This window comes from Scardinius erythrophthalmus (genome assembly GCF_964197995.2).
Source record: "Scardinius erythrophthalmus genome assembly, chromosome: 5".
Taxonomy (NCBI): domain Eukaryota; kingdom Metazoa; phylum Chordata; class Actinopteri; order Cypriniformes; family Leuciscidae; genus Scardinius; species Scardinius erythrophthalmus.
This window is the reverse complement of record NC_138225.1, coordinates 52,046,147-52,069,586: the sequence shown is the minus strand read 5'-3', so window position 1 is coordinate 52,069,586 and position 23,440 is coordinate 52,046,147. Positions and strand designations below refer to the sequence as shown.

At 38.8% G+C, this 23,440-nt stretch overlaps 1 protein-coding gene and 1 pseudogene across 4 annotated transcripts in view; both read right to left on the bottom strand.

Annotated features, from left to right (window-relative positions):
- LOC308690614 (NACHT, LRR and PYD domains-containing protein 3-like) overlaps positions 1-10,641 on the bottom strand; it is a 195,272-nt gene extending 184,631 nt beyond the window's left edge. For all 3 annotated transcript variants that reach the window (XM_081365192.1, XM_081365191.1, XM_081365194.1), the window contains exon 1: positions 10,574-10,641. In XM_081365192.1, coding sequence (XP_081221318.1) covers positions 10,574-10,613 — 40 coding nt within the window. In that variant the 5' untranslated portion in view covers positions 10,614-10,641. The remainder of the gene's footprint in view (positions 1-10,573) is intronic.
- A 601-nt stretch (positions 10,642-11,242) lies between these two features.
- Positions 11,243-23,147, bottom strand: LOC308690404 (NLR family CARD domain-containing protein 3-like; annotated as a pseudogene). Its single transcript, XR_014032245.1, has 5 exons — positions 22,928-23,147; positions 22,360-22,456; positions 20,825-20,920; positions 18,910-20,635; positions 11,243-11,318 (listed from the first exon to the last, which is right to left on the bottom strand). The product of XR_014032245.1 is annotated as an NLR family CARD domain-containing protein 3-like (transcript).
- Between the last annotated feature and the right edge of the window lie 293 nt (positions 23,148-23,440).

Here is a 23,440-nt window from a genome sequence, read left to right as displayed (position 1 = left end):
CAGTTCGCTCGCCGTCCCCCGCGCTTTCGAGCGCAAACCGAGACGAGAGTGAATGGGGAAGTAGCACACCTACTTCGTGCAGAAATAGCGAAGCTGCTGTGCAAAGGGGCTATAGAACCGGTACACCCTTCTCTGAGAGAGGCAGGTTTTTACAGCCGTTATTTCCTCGTGCCCAAGAAGGACGGAGCTCTCAGACCAATTTTAGATCTGAGATATTTGAACAAAGCTCTTATGAGAAGACCGTTCAAAATGCTCACAACCAGACAAATTCTCGCGCAGATTCGCCCGAGAGACTGGTTTATTTCACTCGATCTGAAGGACGCTTACTTTCAGATCCAGATAATACCCCGTCACAGGCCATTCTTGAGATTCGCCTTCGACGGCCAGGTATATCAGTACACCGTCCTGCCGTTCAGCCTGTCTTTAGCACCCCGTACATTCACGAAGTGCATGGACGCGGCTCTCGCTCCCCTGAGAGGTCAGGGCATGCGAATTTTGAACTATCTGGACGATTGGCTGATTCTAGCACAATCAGAAGAGGAACTTCTCTCTCACAGATCAGTGCTTCTCAGCCACCTGGAAAGCCTGGGTCTCACAGTCAACTGGACCAAGAGCTCATTACTGCCCAGTCAGTCAACCTCTTTTCTGGGTTTGGAACTGGACTCTGTGGCAATGACGGCCCGGCTGTCGGTACAGCGCGCGCGCCGTATCCAACACCTGGCCGCGTCTTTCCAGATAGGCAGCACCGCACCCCTGAGAACATTTCAGAGGATGCTGGGTTGTATGGCATCAGCTGCAGCAGTGCTTCAGCTGGGTCTACTACATATGCGCACTCTACAACGCTGGTTGAACGCTCGTGTGCCTCACCGAGCATGGCCGTCCGGCGGCATCCAAATCAGAGTGACTCAGAGCTGCGTTTCAGCACTGAAACCCTGGTTAGCGGCCGACTGGTACCAGCGAGGAGTGACAATGGGAGCCGTCTCACACCGCAAAGTTATCTCGACGGATGCATCCAACTTAGGTTGGGGCGCTCTGTTCGAGGGCAAACCGGTCTTTGGCCTGTAGTCAGATCGGGAGAAATGTCTCCATATAAACTGTTTGGAGATGATAGCGGTCGAGAACGCGCTCAAACACTTCCTCCCACATATACGGGATCACCACGTGCTAGTCCGCTCAGACAACATGTCTGTGGTGTCCTATGTGAATCGACAGGGCGGTGTCAGATCCAGAAATCTCTGCAATCTGACGAAATGCCTTCTAGTGTGGGCTCATCACTCGTTGCGCTCGCTGAGAGCCGCACACGTGCCTGGCCACCTGAATGTCGGTCCAGACAGACTGTCCAGAGACAACATTCCCCCGGGAGAATGGTCCCTGCACCCTCAGACAGTCCAGCTACTGTGGCGCCTGTTCGGCAGGGCGGAAATCGACTTATTTGCGTCGAGAGACAACGCTCATTGCCCGAGGTTTTTCTCAAAGAACGAGGACGCGCTGGCCCAAACCTGGCCCAGCCTCCCGCTGTACGCTGTATGGGGGATGAACCCCCCGCGGTTCCGATCTGGGATCTTTCTTTGGTCTTAGAAGCCCTGAAAGCTTTTCCCTTTGAACCGTTAGATTCCGTGGATTTGAAATACCTTTCGCTCAAAACCGCTTTTCTGATAGCTCTGGCATCAGTGAAACGCGTAGGGGACTTGCACGCGCTGTCTGTCAGCCCCGCGTGTCTCGAGTTCGGACCTAACGACTCCAAAGTCATCCTCAAGCCGAGACACGGTTACGTCCCAAAAGCGATTGGCACTCCCTTTAGGGCGCAGATCATCTCCCTGTCGGCTCTGCCAACATCCGATAGTGATGATAGTGATATTCTCCTTTGCCCCGTCAGGGCACTGAGAATTTACATCACGCGCTCCGCCGCCTTACGGTGCTCCGAGCAGCTTTTCGTTTCATTTGGTGGGCGCACCAAGGGTCTCGTCGCATTGAAACAGAGTCTGTCCAGATGGATAGTGGACGCTATCGCAGCTGCATATGCGTCCAAACACCTGCAGTGCCCTATGAGGGGGCAAACTCCTCAAGTTGGGTTTGCCCCCTCACATATACTAATGTGCCACAAACAGGACTTTAATATCACCAGCCATTCCCATTTTATTACGGTGTATCCATATAAATGGCCCACCCTGTACATAGGAAGCAGAAAATCGCGTCTGCCTCTTTGCTGTATTCAATAAATGAATATGTCTTATAGTAATCGGATGAAAATGACCGGTTCTGCTTACCGAACAATGTTTTTGGGTATTCGGGCAAGTAGGGTTGTGATGGTCCAGTTTCCTTTGTGCCCAAATCCACAGGTGTGCTGCTTTTATTGGTAACACACTCAAAGATCCGGTCACAAGGCCTGGTGCAGCCAGACTCACCGGCTGTATCTGTTGATATCTGTGAAGACGAGCTTGCTTCTAAGTTTTTGTCAGATATTTGCACACTTGAATTGGATGGGTAAGGGCTGTTCTTTAGATCGTTGCAGCTTGAAGTCTTTGTCTTGAAAAATGTCCGTATGTCCATTATGTCAGCTAAATTGGCTGCCAGCTCAAAATTAGCCTAATAGCCTAAATCACTTTTTTTTCTAAAGCACATAAACCCGCGTTTTTAGGCGAGTGCCGGATATGGGTGTCATAAACTAATTTTTAAAATGAATGAATTTGTATTTAAAGTGATCACAATTTAATAAAAACATTTTAATTTATGAATTATATTGCTTTCATTCATTTAAAAATTGTTTATCGAAAAAAAAAATCCTGCATAAATGAATTATCTCTGTGCGTGCGCACGGCATGCAATTTACGTTTCCCACAGACCACAGCTGAGGCAGCCCAGCCGCGCTTAACATTTGGTTTTGGAGTGGAGGAAACTGATCCTAGATCAGCAATTATGAGCAGCTTTTCTTTATAAAAGCAACTAGTAGTAGCAGGCAGACTGCATTTGAGGGAGAAAAATTTTACTCAAATTGTATATTGCTAGTCTCAAGTCCGACTTACACACACTCCGCCTATGCTGGGTAGTGTACACTAGCAACTGCACAAGGAAAAAAATGCATCTCTTTTTATTTACTAGTTTCATGACATGTTTTTTATTCATCTTATGGACCCTTTTTTATAGAGGTTGTATATTCTGTGTAACTTTTAATTTTGTATACACATTTGTGCATTTTGAATTTTGGGTTTCTGCGATGATGTGAGGCCAATCAGCGCTTTGATTGAGTTGACCAATGATGAGCCATAGACGCGAGTCACCGCTGGACTGATCACGCAGACTGACCCCGTCACCTCCATAGACATAATAGTCCAGGCAAAGTAACTCATTGTGGAGCCAAAAATAGAACTAATTGTAAAATATTTTTATTTTTCAGCTTAGATCATTTCTATGAGGTGTCCAGAACAACATACTAAAAGTCCTAAGAAATCCTAGTTGAGGAAATATGTTAAATTCTCATCAATCCGAGAAGTGTGCCAATAAGGCCAGGCAACAATACACGCCAATGGGGCTATTTTTTTACTTTACTCCTATCAAAATGAAACTTTACACAATGTTAGTACCCATGAAAAGTAAAAATTTTGTATTACAAGTTTCTTTGAAAATTAATTTGAATATGCAAATGAGCTATACACTTGTCGAATATAGGCACCCAAAATACACCCGCATAGGCTTAACTTTTTACTTTACTCCTACCACATTAAAACTTTACACAAGAAAAGTCTACAAGAAAAGTAAAACATTTTGTATTAGAAGTTTCTTTGAAAATGAATTTGAATATGCAAATGAGCAATATACTAATCGAATATGCCCAAAATACACCCTAATGGACTTATTTTTTCCTTTACTCCTATCATAATCAAACCTCACACAGTGAAAGTATACATGAAAAGTAACATTTTTGTTTTACAAGTTTCTTTGAAAAATCTATTTTAAATATGCAAATGAGCTCAACACTAGGCCTAATTGACTGATGGCCAAGAAACCATAAAGTAACAAGTAGAAAAAACAGGGGCCAAATAACTAACACATTCATGTCCTTTCAGTAAGTTAACCTATGCATAAACACGATAAATTTGAAGTCACTTGCCACAAAAAGACTTATATTGACCTTAAGAATTGATTGCACAATCTTGCCTCCAGTTGCTTTCTAAATTTTTTTTTTTTTTTTGCGAACAAGCCTTACCTAATGACATTCCCCCACAGATAACATCAGAAGAAAGTCAGAATAGCCATCTTAGTCATTAGTAATGTGGTGAGATTAAATTTTGGGCTGGTAGATTCACAAATGATTGGTATTGTTGGTAAGATTACGAGATTACAGGCAGAAGTCATTCTTACCAACTAAATGATTCACTTTCACACAGAAGACAGATGAAAAACCGGATAGACACACTTTCCAGACATTCCAGCTCTTTAAAATAATTTTGCCAGACACCAAAACTGCTTCTCTTTTTGTAGTGATGAAGTATTTCAGACCAGACGGGCCACACATCAGACTTCCACCGTTTGTAAAGTAGCTTTGCAGTGTTATGAGAAGCTAGCAACAGCAATATCTAGGTTAGTTAAAGAAAAAATAAAGAAAAAATAAAATGAAAGAAAAACCACCAAAAAGAAACCTCCCCTGTTGTTGCTACCTTGTCATGGTGGGGAGGCTTGTGTGCCTCCGTGACCCTGAAGACTATACCGGCGGGGGTTATACCCCTGGCAGGTACTACCATATGGAGCTAAAAGAGTCTCAATAAAGATAAATGCACAAACTGCATTCACATATGCACACACATGATTCATAAATACACACACAGGATACACAAATGCGCACAAAATTCACAAATGCACACACAGAATTTAAAAAGCACAGAAGATTCACACATGCATACAAAATTCAGAAATGCACACAAAATTCATAAATACACACACAATTCAGAAATGAAAACAAAATTTACAAATGCACACAAGATTCACAAATGCTCAGGACAAGATTCAGAAATGTAGGCTATTTCTGATGCACACACAAATATATCTTGATTTACAAACTGCTTGCGGTCTGTGAACTTCACTGCATTTGTGTGTGAATTTTGAGACTCCCCTGACTTGGCTTGACACACAAATGCCTTTTTTTAAACAGGGAATGATCTGTGACCAATCAGATACCTCCCTTGTTTTAGCCAATCACAAGAACGCACCCCACGTGGGGGATTGTTTACTTGTAAGCCAATCACATGAAGTGCGGGCGCGGGCGCGAGCGCTAGAGCGAGGTGGGTGGAGTTCTGCCAGTTGGTTGAGACCTCAAAATGGCTTCTTAGGCGGTGGGCCAAGTCCGTCTATCTCGTTTAGTTTAGTTTTAGTTTAGTTTTTCCACTCAGCAGCTGTGTGGCTCATTTTTGTCTGTATGAATAATTCACAAAAAGATTAACGATTGTTTCCAACACCAATTGTTGCACATTAAAGTATAAAAATAGATTTCATCTCGCTAGCTGATCACAAACGTTGGCCGGAGTGAGATCCAATCAACGCTTGTGTTGTTACCTTGTTGAATAGATTTGGCCAATCACGTTATTCGTTGAACCGGCGTCGCGTCAGTTTGAAGCCAAATCCATGAGTCTAGTACAGTCTACAACCCAACCTGAAGAGACCGGTGTGTCTCGGCAAGACAACATCAAGGTAAGATTTGTTTTACAATGATTATACACCCCTATATCTTAATGCTTTTCATATAAGTTGTATTTAAGACTGCAAGCTATAGTTCGCCGTGAATATATGCGTTGTCGTTGATGAGAACAGTAACGTTAGCCACGAAAGAATGTTGGTAACGTTAGTGGAGCAGTAAAGCTAACGTTAGGTCTAACGGTATGCTGCTTAGGCTAATCCAAAATAATCATTCGGTACATACACAATGAACTAAGCAAAGAGTATTCAAATACGGGATTATTACGGGAAAAATTTTAAACGGGAAGACAGCAGGAAATAAGTCTGACTAAGGGAGAATCACGGGGTAAACGGGAGGGTATGTCCAGGTTGGTTACAGCAAGCTACCTAGGCTACAAGTAAGCTAGACTAATTATCAGCTAAAAAGAGTGCAAACCAAAATAAAGAATGATTTCAAATCAACTTTATAGTGGTAGTCATGGAGTTATTTAAGCCAATTATGGTTGATTGTCACAGTTTATACAATGACACAATTCTGTGCATGGTAGCTTATATCTGTCAGTGGTTGGGCTTCACCTACACAACAGAACAGGTTTACTGTCCTCACTATGTGTACTGATACATAGCTATGCAGCAAGCTTAACACTCCTCCAGAAAGTACCCAAGACAGAGTTGACTTGAATTTCATTTAATGGAAGCGGTGTAAAACTGCAAAAAACAACAATAGAAATACATTAACTTTACTAGACACTTTGAGTACAAACATCTTCTAAAACATCCCTTCGAAGCATAGATAGCATAGCATACATAATAGCATAGACAACATTCATAGTTAAATTTGTACACACATCTAACATATTCAAATACAACACTACGTTATATGACAAAACACCAAAGAACTTTCATAACATTGATTTTAGAAAACACTTACAGACAATGCCTTTTCAATAAGGATGGCTGACGCGAAACAGTCGTTCCGAAGCTTTGCGAGATCCCGAAGCGCAGATGTTTCGAAACACTCGGTGTTTCTCAATGTCAAGGATACTTCCTTGGCAGGACTGGTCCTTCCAAGTCACTTCCTTCAAAGGCTAGACGAGGCTCCTCTTTAGCATTGTACTGTCTATGGTTTTTCAACGGTTCTGGAACAGGCTAGCAAGCGTGATTTTTTTTTCCCAAACCACTTCAGCGGAAATCCCGCCCTGATTGCCCTACACCAATCACTGATCCCTAAACCTACCCGTCACAGATTGCCCTACACCAAACACTGATCCCTAAACCTACCCGTCACTGTAACCTGAACCAATTAAATAGGCTGCAGGGCGGGATTTCCGCTGAAGTGGTTTGGGAAAAAAAATCACGCGGCTAGCAAGTGCACGTCAGTGCGTCATTACGTCAGTGAAAATGAAAAACAGAGCGTTGCTATGGACGCAGTTCTGTTCACTCAGGCAATATAATCGTTTTTAAATCAATAAACTCCTTTTTAATCATATTGATTCTTTGACTGTCAAGTGTGTTTATAAACAGTGCGGGTCAATTTGACTCATAACATAATGGATGTAATTATTTTTTAAACAAATGTTTGGTAACGTAAATATACTTATATTTGAAAGCATATTGCGCCGTTAACGATCCGACTCCGTTAACGTCCGAAATTTTGAATTTTTTTAACAAGATAGCAAAGCTGCGCGCATAGGATTGTGGGTGATTTGAGAGCGTGAAGAGCGCGAAGGCTACACATATGCATCCTTTCCTGTATATGGGATATTTTTCGAACGGAGGACTCAGTCCTTGTTTGAAATTCCGAGTATCCTCGACATTGGAACAGTCCTTCGACGGATGTCGATGACGTAGCATCCTCGAAATTCTGGCTTCCGAGGATCCTTCCTTGACATTAGGCTTGTTTGAGATGAGCAAAATCTGCGCAGAATCGATCACCGGTGATCGGCGCGAGATGCATGCCGGTTAGAAATGTGTCCGAGTGCGGTCCGCCTTGCTCTGATGTCATGCTGACGTATGTCAAAAATCTCTCGCGAGCGCAAGGCACACCTGTCGGATTCTGCAGTCGAGCGCAGTTGCTCTCCACCGACTGCGCTGATCAAAAGCATGATGGGAAACGACTTGCTGACGACACAGCTTAATGTTTATTGGTTTTAACAACCGTGATGTATTGTTCTCTTTTAAAATGTTTGATTTTAAAACTCTGATATCATGTTTTATGTGTATACGTTATGTGTGAATATTCCCAAACTATCTAACAGTGCGATCTCTATGGCTTATGCAATGTAATTTTTATTAAAAAAAGAAAAGAAAAAACACATGTCTCTATTAAAGAAAAAAAGACTAATAAACATGTTGGAATGGAATTTAATAAATAGGTTGGGTGTCTTGTTCATTATATTTATTTTCATATAAAAGCAACAGAACTTAAATTCCATCCAGTTTATTAGCAACACTGTGCACGAGCGTGAATCCCGTGAATCCCGCGATATCCATCTTTGATCTTGCAGGTGTCAGATCCACTGCGAGAAGAGAGAACTGTCCGGCTTGCCTGCGCTTTTTTCACTCCTCCTCTCACTGCAGCCGCCTACTCTCGACTACATTTCAGGCGAGGCAAGGCGCATCTCAAACAAGCCTATAGACGAATCCGACGAGCGTTCTGTGTAGGCTGCCATCTTGTGGCGACGCCATTACTGAGCTGTTACTAGTATGTAAACAAACCTCCGTGATAACGCAAACGCACCCTCGATGACAGCTACAGCCAGGCAGTATGACTTGTTGGGTTGATGATGTTAGACAGTGGCCTCCAGTCACAGATGAAGGTACAAACGATCTTACAGATTATTTATGAAAATAGCTTGGCAATAACTATGCTAGCTAGGCAAGCTAACGAGGAAACTATTAAAAGATCTGTCCATTTGGCAACAATAAATAAATTAATGATATCAACTAAACGAATTCATGTTTTTCATTTGTGACCATTATTTATCTCATTTTCACATTTCAAAAGGAAAGGGTAAGGTACAGCTAACTGCTAGCGTTGTTGGTTCTCAGAGTGAGAGTCACAGTCAAGCAAATACAGTAATGTTACTAACGTTACTGCCCCAACGCGCCCCTTCGGTTGTTTTAAATGTATTCAAGAGTATTTTCTCCTTCGCCTGGCATCCGATGATCAACAAAATGCCAACTACAGGTCACTGATAGAGGGTCAAAAAATTTATCTGAGCTCCGTATGGGTTGGTCAAATAATGCACACTCTACCAGATGATAAATACATAGTTCTTAAAGGACCTGTCCGATTTTCACAGAGACCATTAACAACACTTATACTGTTCAAATAACTCTGCAGAGGAAGAATAGTAAAGTTGTAGATGTAACGTTAGTGATAGTCGTAAATCGCGGGCTGTTTATTCCAGTGGACGCAACCAAACCAATAGGAGGCAATGGCGCAACGCTACCCAGCAACAGCTCAGTAATGGCGCCCGCCGGAAGTAATCCGGTAGTTTCGCCGGATTTGTCTATACCCTAGATCAGAGCCATAGAGAGAAAGAGTTGCGACACTCCCATAGACCTCCGTTGTAAACAATTGCGGCGCTTTTAACCGCCCACTTCCGGGATTTGAAGAGCCGAATAGTTCTAAACACTGTCATTTTGGCGTTGGACCCCATTCACTTACATTGCTGCGCGTCAAGTTGTTCCAGAGTTAAGTTGTTGAAATATCGACCTCTTTTGAATTGTCAACTGTCTATTTTGTATCAGAGGCCCTTTGCGATGCTTATACTGGTCTTCATTTGTACATGCACAGCGTAATTATTTATATTTTATGTTAGTTGTTTCAACCAATTTCTCTCTATGGCTCTGCCCTAGATGCACATCTACAGATTTGAGGGCATACATCACTTGCCATTTTTCTTTTGCTGGATGTCTATTGTCTATTTGCATATCAATAAAGATTTAATACAATGCACATTGAACTTTTATAGCACTTCAATTGTAAAAATTGTGAGCCTGACATATTACATTTATTTTTATTAGCACTCTATGTTCAAAGATTTACTAACTGTCAGTTCATTTCTTATACGCTGCTGCCATCTAGTGGTTGTTAGTGGTAACCCTAAAAATACGGTGAACTTAATAAATAATATATAATAAAATAATAAATAAACTTAAATAAATCATATTTTATCTGTTCCAGAAGCCATATTTAAGCACACACACATACATGTAGATTCCTTTAAATGTTAAGGGGAAGATAAAAAAGAGAAACTGGATCTTTGAATTCTCACAGAATCACAATTGGCAGACATCAGTTTAAAATGTAGGCAATGGCATATAAAGAGCCTTTTTTCCATATCCACTTAAGTTTCTCAGATTGCACTCTAGTAACATTTGTGTGGTCCAGCTTTGCATAAAAATGGTTGTCCTTCACAAGGCTAATTTTACTTTTATACTTTTAAGTAAATTTACAAGCCTGTACTTTGTTACTTTTACTTGAGTAAAGAAGTTAATTCAGTACTTCTACTTTTACCAGAGTATTTTTTTAACACAAGAATCTGTACTTCTACTTGAGTACGGGAAGTGAGTACTTTTGCCATCTCTTCAAAGTGTGTTTTTCAGTGTGACTATCAGCACTGCAGAATCACCTTAATGAGGAGCAGCTCATGTGTTCAGTCATTTACAGGTCAAACACATGAACTCACAGCAGGAGAAATAGTGCAAACGCTTTAAACATATTAATTCTCTTACATCATATGAACAGATGTAAAAATAATTTGATGAATTTGATCATGTTGTTTTAATAGCTTTGCTTGTAATTAATGAAATAATAGTTATTTCCCTGCATTTTATTCCATTTTGATTATATGAATTCACAGTGATAGTTTCATGCAAGAGTCACATATGATCTTACCACAGTTTCTCCAGTTTACAGTGAGGATTCGCCAGTCCATCAGATAACAGCTTCACTCCTGAGTCTCCTAGTTTATTCTTATACAGCCTCAGTTCTCTCAGGTGTGAGGGGTTTGATCTCAGAGCTGAAGCCAGAGCAGCACAACATTCATCTGTGACACCACAATCCCACAACCTGTAGAGAACAATTACACACTCTTCATTCTCAGACCAAAACAGAAATCTTTGTTTTTCTTAATTGTGTTTATAATTTGTGCAATATCAATTTTTTTAAACAATGAATTAAATATATCAGTAAGTTTAACTGTTATTCTAAGAGATTACGTCTCTATGTGAGGGAGAAAGATTATATAAAACTGATCAAATGAAATACATTGAAAACATCAGTTTTTTCACTAAATATAAATGTATTAACATTTAAATTACATTTAAATTAATATAAAAAGTCTACATATAAATGTTTATATACATACATTATAAATGCATATATTTTAAAATAAATTTCTCACACATACATCATAAAAAATGGTTAAGTAGATTACAAATCAGGTCAGATAGCTGGAGGGTTTAAAAGCTGAAGTGTGACTCATATTTTTTGTTAAACCATTAATTTATAATGTTTAAGTAAGAACTGTTATGTTTTAACAGTGATGCTTGTTCTCAGTGTCACTTACAGAGCTGATCTAGTTGATGTAACCACAGGCATCAGCTTCTGGAGAACTTCATCTCCAGTGTTCTGTGTGACACTAATCGAAAATAATAAAATAAACAAGTTAATTATTCATGCCAACAATAAAAATAATAATAATAATAATAATAATAATAATAATAATTCATATCATAAGTAAATAATACATTATACCTTCCTTAATACCCTCAAATATGTTTTTTAATTAAACACTGCTTTATAAAGGACATGTAAAAAAGTTGTATTAGTATCTATAACTGTAGAAGCCTCGTATTCAGCCGTCACAGATTTGTTTTTTCTTTTTCTTGTCAGTGTTGCTGTGGCAGGTCTATTAGTCTGCATTTACACCACTACACTATTTGGACATATCAGATTTTTTTTGTCCTGTCCGTTGCTGTGGTTATCACCATGGCTACATTTAACTTTATTAAAAGAAAAAGTCTTTTTGTACCTGCATCAGCAAATTATTCGTAAAAAATTAAACACACGAGTTTGTTTGCTTGTTACTTGTTTATTTACCTACTTGTTTATTTAATAATTTACTTAGTTTTATTGTCACAGGAAATGATGCGCACAAAATGTGAATCATTGTCCATCATTTTGCAAGCAACTGGTTATAAAGAAAAATGATTTGCAGACATTAATCTAATTTATTTTCTTAATACTTCTCTTGTGGCCCCTATTGAAAAATGCATATTTTCATGAATCAAGAAGTGTTTGTGTTCAACAAGTTGTCTTTGAAATGAGAAGTAAGCTAATCTAATCTTTATCCTCACAGCGCGTCAGTTATGCGGTGATGAAGGGAGCTAAACACCACCAGGAACGGCATCAAGGCGATTAACTGTTTTATCAAGTTTAGGCTACTTTGGCGTCCGCGTGACGTAATTTTCATCATCAGGAGGATCCGCTTGCAGCCCAATTTTTGTGATCGCGCAGACGGTGCGCACACAACGGTCAAATGAGTTTGAAAGGCTTGCGCACTCAACTGGAACATGAAGTTACACGGGTCCTTCTGAGGCTTGACTCGAGTCCTCAGCATTAAACACTAGAATGAGAAGCTCTAGTAAGTGTGCATGGCAATGTCACACATGTTCCCGCCCCACGGCAGAGTCCTGCACGGGTTGACAGGTGACCTGCAAATTTTGCTCAAACGGGTGAAAAATATCCAACTGTGTCGGATACGGGTGCGGGTCGGGGCGGACACGGGGGACACACGGGTTTAAAACAATCACATGCAAACGTAAAAATATAAAAAAGACGCATTTTGATAGAACATTTATTAAACAATTGTCATAGAGCATTTATAAAACATCAACGAAAAAACGTGTTTTTTTTTTTTGTTTTTTTTTTTTTTTATTGACACCTGGGATCCCCCGCAAAACGGTTCTCATTCGCGCTTGAATAAGGCCGGCGACACACTGGCTGCTGGCGTGAGAGTCTCAGCTGCGTTGGGTGTCTGTTTTTATTTCGGCTCCCATGTTAATAGGTTGGAGTTTGCACACTGCCTGCGTGAGACAAGCGTCTCAGGCGCTGCTCGAGCCACGCGGAAAACGCGGCGCATGCTAGAAATAGAACCGACGCCTGAGTGTTCCAGCAACAGGAGTGTTCTCTGGCTAGCAGAACAGCGGAGTTTGTATGGATGAGCTTGTATTGCTGCTGTTGCTTTGACATTGTGGAAAATAGAATAATAGAAACAAAATGTATTAGACTTTTTACCCGTTATTATCAATCTAAATTAATCTCGTTTTTAATTTAGGCTAACTTAATTTCGTTTTTCTTTATTTAAATTTCGTTTTTAATTTAGGCTAACTTAATTTCGTTTTTCTTTATTTAAATTTCGTTTTTTCTTTATTTAAATTTAGTTTTTCTTTAGGCCTATTTAAATTTCGTTTTTCTTTATTTGAATTTCGTTTTTATTTATTTAAATTTCATTTTTTCTGTATTTAAATTTCGTTTTTTTCTTTATTTAAATTTCGTTTTTCTTTATTTAAATTTCGTTTTTTCTTTATTTAAATTTCGTTTTTCTTTAGGCCTATTTAAATTTCGTTTTTCTTTATTTAAATTTCGTTTTTCTTTATTTAAATCTACCCTTTACTGTGTCAGTAATTTGTTAGTCAGAAAAATATTAGACTACCTTAAAAGTATTGCTTAAGTTAACAGACTGTGTGCGTTTTATACAGGTATCACTAGTGCAGTGTCCGTTCTCGGAGAATATAAGCCCTGCTTGCGTGAGGTGCGCCGCTTCCCGCTTGCGCTGTTCTGTAGTTTACTATTAATTCTGAACGTGTCGCGTCTCGCGTGTCTGTCTATATTGCACCAAATGCGACACTACACTCCCTTGTGAAGTCGATTGGATGAACGGTTCTCGAAATAATCAAAATGCAAATGGACAGACAGACACATAGATTACTACCTATATTCCTTACTGAGCGCGAAGCAGCAGTGCAGCCAGCCACCGGTGCGGTTCCCGAGTGTTCTACGTGGTGCGCTAAACTGTGGCGCTGTTACAAAATAGCCTAAATTAAAGCATTTAAAGTTGGGGATAAAAACATAGGCTAATTATATTTAGAATACAGTAATATACAACTGCTTATAAAGGAATAAATATCAAGGAGTAAATCAATGAAAATTTCTTTATTGGTGAAAAAAAAAATAATATAGCCTATATGCGACTGGTCGACCAATGAGAATGTCAGTCGACCAAGACGGCATCGACCGATTAGTGGACTAAACGACTAAAGTTGACAGCCCTAATTTTAAGTTGATAAAATAATTTAAAATCCACATCAGTTTATTTGTGCCCACGCGCTAGGCTACTTTCACTTTTAAAAATTCCTCATAACGGCGCGCGCGATCTGCATGCAGTCGTCGAGATGGATGCTGAGGAGTTGAAGAAAAGAATAGCTAGTGGAGATTGTAAAGTTGTCGACAGTACGTCATCAAAAATCAAGTCCAGTGTGTGGGAGAAATTTGGAGTTATCTGAAGAAAATATTGTGAAAGGCTTTGCTGCATATTCGTGTTGGATAGCAGCAAATGTGGAACTTCATCGCTGAGGAAACACGCAGATAACTGTGGCAACAAACCAAGCAGTTCTGTCGAACAGTATTCTTCAAATTTAACACTGTTAAGTATGTGTGTTGTACAGAGCGTGTTTGAACCCAAAATTGTCAGATGTAGGCTAGCCGAAATTGGGTGGCAGATATAGTGTTGTAGCCGCGTCTGTTCGATTGGTAAAATGTTATAAGGCTACTCAGTTTTGTGGTAACGTTAGCCATGTTCTTCATGTACCGGCCTTTTGACAGCTTCGGCTCAAGTTGTCGTGTATTAACTTCTGTATGACCTGGCAATAAACATTTTTGTAAGTGTGTCTATAATGTGACAGTCTAAACTGATTTTATTTCGGTTGCGGGTCGGGTGGTCGGTTCTATTTTAAGCGGGTCGGGTGCAGGACTCTGCCCGACGGTCACGGCACAAAAATACTACAAAAACTTAATTTAGGAAAAATACTTGCTATTAAATATCTTTATATTAACTGGCTTTTTTATTAATGCAATACAGTGAATGACACCCAGCAAGCAATAGCCGTCTTTTCAACGTCTGGGTTAAATATAGACCCGATATAGTCCGGCTATGTGTAACCCACTTTTAGCCCAAATAACATTTAATCTGGATAAATGTATTTTTTTTCCAAAATAACTTGTGAGATGTATGATATTCCATCATGTAAGGAAAGTCTACCGTGATTACAAGTTGTTTGGCTTACTTTATTTTAGGCTACATGTTATAGGCTGTGCGTAGCCACGATTTAGCTCGTATTCAGACCCGGCTATGCGTAACCCACTTTTAGCCCAAATAACATTTAATCTGGATAAATGTATTTTTTTCCAAAATAACTTGTGAGATGTATGATATTCCATCATGTATGCAAAGTCTACCGTGATTACAAGTTGTTTGGTTTACTTTATTTTACATGTTATATGTGTAGGCTGTGCGTAGCCACGATTTAGCTCGTATTCAGACCCGGCTATGCGTAACCCACTTTTAGCCCAAATAACATTTAATCTGGATAAATGTATTTTTTTTCCAAAATAACTTGTGAGATGTATGATATTCCATCATGTAAGCAAAGTCAGATGTGATTACAAGTTGTTTGGTTTGCTTTATTTTATATGTTCTATGTGTAGGCTGTGCGTAGCCACGATTTAGCTCGTATTCAGACCCGGCTATTGTAGCCCACTTTTAGTCAAAACTGATTAATTGTAGCCTAGTTTTTTTGCCAGGCAGTGCATGAAATGGTTGATATTCCATCATGTTCGCATTGGTAATGATATCTACAAGGTTCAATGTGACATTTTACGACATGGTCGATCTGTTGTCACGATTTAACTCCAAATTGGACGGGCTATATGCGGTCTGCTTTAGCCCACCTGGCGAAATCAAAGCAATCTGGTCTACGTACGGCTTGGCTATAGCCCTGATTCAGACCAGCGAGCTAGTATAAGAATATTAGTCTTAAAAATGTTTTCGCTCACACAGCTTAATGTTTGCTGTCACACATAAACATAACATTCATACACAATCTACGATATGACTGTCATTTCAAATTAAATCAAATGCAATTGCATTTCTCAACCGCTAGATGGCACAATCGAAACACTACTGAGACATGACTACTGGGACTGGGACTACTGGCATTGCGCGACTAGATCACTTTAGCCAGATCTCGCGATAAACATTTCCTCCATTTTCAATTTTATTTTACATGAGGCTGCTGTCAGAGAGCAACGGGCGAGCGACACTCTGAAAACCTTCAAATTTCTACTTCGGTCTTGTAAGTATGCGTGTTATTTTTGTTATGTTCATTGTTTAAATTAGTTAGTTGTTATAATGTGTAGAAACCGTGACATTTTAACATTACCATTGCAGAGTACTATTTTTCTCCAACAAGTTAACGTTACTGGCACGTGTTATTGCAACTGTGTGCCCTTAATCTAAAATGTATCTAAATTCAAGGTGGTAAGCATGAAACTATGAAACTTATCATTACTATTTTTTATTACTATTAAAGATACCAATATATTTTTGTTTTTAGATTGGAGTAAGAAATAATAGTTTTTGATTTAATGCAAATTTTCAAAGTATACTTTACATAAAACTTAACAGCAACATAGTGCAACATGAAAAGAAATTATAAAAAAAAAAATTTTCCTTTCCAATTAATAAAAGGTAGTGGCAAACAGTAAAGTCTTTAAACTTTATTTAAAAGAATTAAAATATGCAGCATACATTCAGTTTTCAGTGAATTTGTTTCAGATATATGGTGCATAAAAACCGCAATGCTGCTTCTCCATGTTTTGTTTTGACTTTTTTTTTTTAATTTTGACTTATAAATTTGATATAAAAGTAGCTGGCTACTGTCCCAGATGACCTGAGAGGTCTGCTCTGGATGGTTCATAATGCATCAGAAGATTAGAAATTTACTTTGGCCTTAAAATGTTAATTAATTTAATAACCAGCTGTAGTATTTTGATATGAGTTCTTTGACAGACATATAGCCAGTGTAAAAACCTCAGAACTGGAATGATGTAATCCACTTTATTCGATTTCAAGACACTGTTTATTGCAAATTATCCAGCAATCGGTCAACAAAGTACAGCAATTGAATATACAGAACACTTGTCAATGACTACCATTAAATGTCTTGTTACCAACATTCTTCAAAATATATATTTTTTTGTGTGTGTTCAACAGAAGAAAGCCATACATGTTTGGAACCAAGTGAAAGTGAGTAAATGCTTACATGATTTTTTTTTTAGTGAACTACCCCTATAAGTATCTTTTTATGTTCATTAGAGTTAGGCCTATATGAGTAAGTGATAAAGAATGATTTATAGGGATAGTTCACTTTGAAATTAAATTTTGGCATGTTTTAGCTTACCTTAAGGGCATCCAAGATGTAGGTGTCTTTGTTTCTGAAGTAGTTTCAATTTTGATATTTTTAGGTCAAACTGTTCTTGTCTGTCAGTCATATAATGCAGGTCTATATGGTCACTACCTGAAAGAGCACGATTTGTTATGATTTCTCTTACATTGAGCGCGCTTTTTGACGTGCCTACATTTGTAATTAAAAAATTTTGGTCAGCAGGAAAAATTGTCTAACGAACAGTTCTGTTTAAAAATACGTACTGAAATCGAACCGAAAGCCTCGTACAGAATGGTTCAATACGTGTATCGTTACACCCCTAAAATATATGTGTGTGTGTATATATATATATATATATATATATATATATATATATATATATATATATAATTAGTGCATCACCATTATGCAGGCAAAAATGTTTAATTATTGATATTAATTTATTAATAATATTGATATAAATTATATAGTCTCAATCTATATTCCGTTAACTCTATATTGGCCAGCTCTAGTGTGCATCCTAGCAAAAGTGAATGACTGTAATTAGTTAAAAATGATTGTCAACAATGCTTTTCTTGAGCAATAATTTTTTTCTTTTTCTCATTTGGCAGACGCAGTGATGACCAACTTTCCTTCGGCGACTGAATGGGAAATAAAAAATGCAATTTCTGGTCATTTTAAACAAGCACCAGGAAGAGATGGGGGTGGTGGTTTTGGATATAAAGCTAATAATTCATTCTTAAAAATTTAGTATCTTAAGTTGTTTTACATATTTTCCAATATTTTATTTGTTAATTTTTATGTTTGAATGTTGTCTAAGTTGTTAATATAATTGTTCTAAATAAATCCTTTATATTCAATTAGTTTGGATGGATTTTCATTTATGAGAACCTGTTATATTTGAGTGAAAAGAATCCTTATGCCTCATTTTGTTGTCTATTACATGTATATGTAGTGTAATTGATGACTAGTCTATTCTTGGGCTATGGTTAGACGTCTATTAGATTTTCACTGACAGCCCAAAATCAGCCTTGTTTTAGCCTAGACCCATATTGCCTGTCTATTAGACGTATATATGTAGTCGTTTAATAGCTGTCTAATTGATGACTAGTCTTTTCTTGGGTTATGGTTAGACGTCTATTAGACGTATAAATATAGTCATTCAATAGCTGTCTGATTGTCTATTCTTGGGCTATGGTTAGACGTCTATTAGACGTATACATGTAGTCATTCAATAGCTGTCTATTCTTGGGCTATGTTTAGACGTCTATTAGATTTTCACTGACAGCCCAAAATTAGCCTCGTTTTAGCCTAGACGTCTGGGCTGTGTTTAGACGGCTATTAGACGGCTATTAGACGGCTATTAGACGCAAAATTGCTTGCTGGGCAGCGTCTGTGTCTCCCAGTGTCTTACATTATTAACAGTTTAGTGTTCAGTGATTAATTTACACAGAAACAAAAGATAACATGTATGCCTTCATCTCCAAATACATTATCTGTGTCTTACATTTCATAATGAACGCAGATAAACTCATGCGCTTGATGACGTGGCAGTCGAGATATGCAGACTTACTAGGACACAGCCACGGTTTGAGAAACACCAGCAAATTATGTACAATATCCTAGAAATCAGTCTGTGTCCCGTGATTTAAACACCTCTGATCTCTTAGTTTCTTTTTGTTCATAATGTTTTAGACTGTAATGATTGTACTCAGTGTTACTTACCGATCATTTCTGTCTCCAATTAAGCTGCTCAGGTCAAACCTCTGCAGTGTCTTCTCTGAGGACAACAACACAAACACTAAAGCTGACCACTGAGACGAGGAGAGTTTCACATCACGTAATCCTCCACGGCTCATATGAGGTTTAGCTTCGTTCACTAGAGAAAGATCACCCAGTTCATTCAGACAGTGAAACAGATTGATGTATTTATCTGGAGAGGGATTCTCGCTGATCTTTTCTTTAATATAGTCAACTGTTCTCTCATTGTTGTGAGAGCTGTTTGCTGTCTGTGTCTTTAGTCCTTGTAAGAGACTCTGATTAGACTTCACTGACAGACCCAGAAGGAAACGAAGGAAAAGGTCCAGATGCCCATTTTTACTGTCTAAAGCCTCATCCAAAGCTCTCTGATGGAGATCAGATAGTGAAAAGTCTCCATTAGTTGGTGTGGTAATCTGGTCAAACACATTGATGTTATTGTTTATAAAGGAGAGATGCACATAATAGAGCTGCTAGATGTTCCTGAATGCTCAGATGAACAAAGAAGAAGACTTTCCCCTGATACAAGCCCAACTCCTCTCTGAAGATCTGAGTGCACAATCCTGAGTAAACTGATGCTTCGGTCTCATCAATGCCACACTCGCTCAGGTCTTCCTCATAGAAGATCAGGTGGCCTTTCACAAGCTGCTGGAAAGCCAGTTTCCCCAGTTTGACAATCATGTCTTCATCTTTCACTTTCTTCTCATAGTCCTTCTCATGTTTGATGTTGGTCTGAATGAGCAGGAAGTGTGTGTACATTTGAGTGAGAGTCTTGGGAATCTCTCCTCTCTCTGCTTGACTCAACATCTCCTCTAGAACAGTGGCTGAGATCCAGCAGAACACTGGGATGTGGCACATAATAAAGAGGCTCCTTGAGGACTTCAGGTGTGAGATGATCCTGTCGGCCAGACTCTGATCACTGATTCTCTTCCTGAAGTATTCCTCCTTCTGTGTGCCACTGAAGCCTCGTACCTCTGTCACTCGATGGACACACTCAGAGGGGACGAGATCCGCTGCTGCTGGTCTGGAGGTGATCCAGATGAGAGCAGAGGGAAGCAGATTCCCCACAATGAGGTTCGTCAGCAGCTCGTCCACTGAGGCTGATTCAGATATATCACACAGTTTCACTTCGCTCTTAAAGTTCAGAGTCAGACGACACTCATCCAGACCATCAAAGATGAACAACACTTTATATTTATCACTGGATATTTCCATTTCTTTTGTTTCAGGGAAAAAGACATGAAGAAGATCTGAAAGACTGTGTCTTTTGTCCTTCATCAAGTTGAGCTCTCTGAAAGCGAGTGGAAATATGAGCTGGACGTCCTGATTCTCTTTCCCTTCAGCCCAGTCCAGGATGAGCTTCTGCACAGAGACTGTTTTTCCAATGCCAGCGACTCCCTTTGTCAGCACAGTTCTGATGGGTTTGTCTTGTCCAGGTAAAGGTCTAAAGATGTCACTGCATTTGATCGGTGTGTCCTCTGTTTCTGCTCTCCTGGACTGTGTCTCAATCTGTCTCACCTCATGCTCATTATTGATCTCTCCACTTTCACTCTCTGTGATGTAGAGCTCTGTGTAGATCTCATTCAGGAGTGTTGGGTTTCCCTGCTTTGATATTCCCTCATACAAACACTCAAACTTCTTTCTCAGATTTGATCTCAATGTGTTGAGGACTTCAGCAGGTTTAGAGTCATTGCTGTAAGATTAAAATACCACATTATTACACAAGTTAGAGAAGTAAATAGACATAATTAACAAAACTATTTATGGGACACAGAACATCATTAGGTTTCTGAAATGTGTTAATCATTAATCATGTTTGAGTGATTTGTCATGTGAATTGCAGCACCTAAAATTAAACAACGACAACAAAAAAGTCCTTTACCTGAAACCAGGATACATGCTTTCATTAAAGTCTTGTGGTTGAATCACAGGCTTGTACACAGTTTTGTTTTTAACTGGTCTGGATAGAAGGTTTGACCTTAAATCAGAATGAAGAGGGTAAAAAAAATCAGACACACTGATATTGATGTTATTGTGTCATTAACTGAGTAACAGCAGGGGCTTAGCAGCCATTCTAAAAGTGGGGTGGACAAAAGCTGTATGTGACCATAGGATGTGACCCAAAGGTGATGTTCATAACAGGGTTTTTCCTGGTTAAAAATGAGGCGGAGGTGGTAAAATCCTAATAATGAAAATGTGTATTTTTTTGTAGATTATCATATTCCCACATTGATTTTTGTGGGTGGAGCTTGGTACCTCTAGGGGGGTCCGGGGGCCTGCTCCCCCGGAAGAAAATTTTGTACATTTTAAAGATAAATTCATTAATCCGGTGCACTTTGAGTCACCCAAATCCACTGTTACAAATAAATAATCCACCTGTCAACTGCCCAAAATATGATATTCTTTGATCTAGTTATCTGCATCTGATCATCACATTACAATTATTCAAATTCTCAGTGTTAAGCATGATAATATGGTAACATATCACACTGAAAAAGGCTGATTTAAAAAGAACAATTATTTAAAATAAAAGTTCTTCTTTTGGCAAAATTACATTTCCTTACATTTCGGAATACCATAGCAAGTGCTTGTAAGCACTTCGTCTTGGCGGAGTAATATCTTCACCAGAGGGAGCGGGGGCCGGTGAGAGGATTTTTCACGAGTGAAGATATTACTCCGCCAAGACGAAGTGCTTACAAGCACTTGCTATGGTATTCCGCCATACAATATAGTTATCCATTTTACACGCTTCGAAAAGCGCAACGTTTTGTTTTGTGTCACCGTCCTAGGTCGAGTTACACTACGCGAGTAACTGTGTTTAAATAGGGAAAACGTGGAGGTGTTTGGTAGCTTCTCTGCTTGGCCCGTATTGAATGAACTGAGTGAACAAAGTTTCGCCACGCGCCAGAGCGATTGAGTGCACGCACTGAGACGAGAGAGGTATGTATCAACTCGTCTTAGTTAAGGGAATAACATAGTTTAATATGAAAAGACGGTGGAGTATCCCTTTAAACTTTAGTGGCTCTTTCATAGAGTTGTTACTCTTCATAGACACACAGCTGGACTCTGGGTTTGAGCTCTTCTGCTGGACTGAACTGGTTTCAAAACTAAGTAAAATATAAAGAATATAAAAGACCACATAAATGTTGTGTACTTTTGCTTTAATGTCTGTAACTGTTTTGCACTGTGTTTCAAACTTTGATTACAATTGGTTTGCAAATGTTAAGCATGATTCAACAATTGTACCAAAGCGACTGAGAAAACCAGTAATATTAGGAATTAGGAATTCAAAACAAACCAATTGAAATCAACTATAGAATTATAGAATGATTCAACTCAGGTGAACATCAACCACGATCACATGACTCTTTTCTCAAAGGCACAATGGAGGACGAATGTAATGTTTGTTGAAAGTACCTGCATCCTGGAGAAAAATCTCCATCTCTGGATCCTTGTGAATCAGCCATAATGAAGCTGCAGGAGAATCTGATGAGTTTGATCTCCTCCATTGACTCTGAATGAAAAACATTCAGACACTAAATTAAATTATTATATTAAACAACCTTCATAATTTAGCTGAACATATCTGGAGTGTGGGAGAAAAAGGATCATGACATGTGACTGCGTTAACTCAAGCTCATTGGGTCTTTACACACACAAACAAGTCGACCGTTGGATTTAGAATTTTATGAAAAATAACTGACACCGAGAAACACTGATTGAACAAGTTCAGGTGAAAAAGAAAACAAACCCCCACATCGACAGACACTGATGCGATTAAAAAAACAGTTTGTTGGCGTTTGTGTGAATTGGCTTATGTATGTTTACACATAAGCTAAACTTCTGAAGAATCACAAACATCACAAAACACAAAGGAACATTGAAGTGAAAGAAACCCTTTATTAAAGGTTTCATATAAAACAATCACGTAAAATGTCCTCCAGAGATTCATATTAATATGAGAAAGTCACACATGAACACTCACCTTGATCAAACTTTTACAAGATACATAAAATCCTCCAGCTTTAAAATCATAAAACTACACGTAAATTCCTTTATAATGGTTGATAAACACTTTGATGCTCTGTTTATTCCTTGTCGTATTTCGCATTTTTCCTGCTTAAAATGGCGACAGGAAAACTTTTTTTTTTTTTTTTTTTTTTTTTTTTTGGTGACAGGAAAACTTACTTGTACTTTCTATGTGTGTGTGACGAGAGAGAGAGACGCGCGTTCACGAGAGCACCACGACGCACGCGCGTGAGAGCAGACGTTGTTGAACGCGCGTTGGAGATTAATATTTAAGTTGTAAATTATGTTGTTGTTTTTTCGCAAACAAAGCACCCGCGTCTTTTCAGTTTGTTTTATCTGTGTTACTTTATTTTTTTTAATATTCAATTGATTTTTTTTCTCTCTCTTCTATTTAGTTTGTTAATTTATACTTTCTTTAACTAGTTTTTGTGTGTTCATCAGTTTTGCTTCATTATTTGTTTTGTTTATT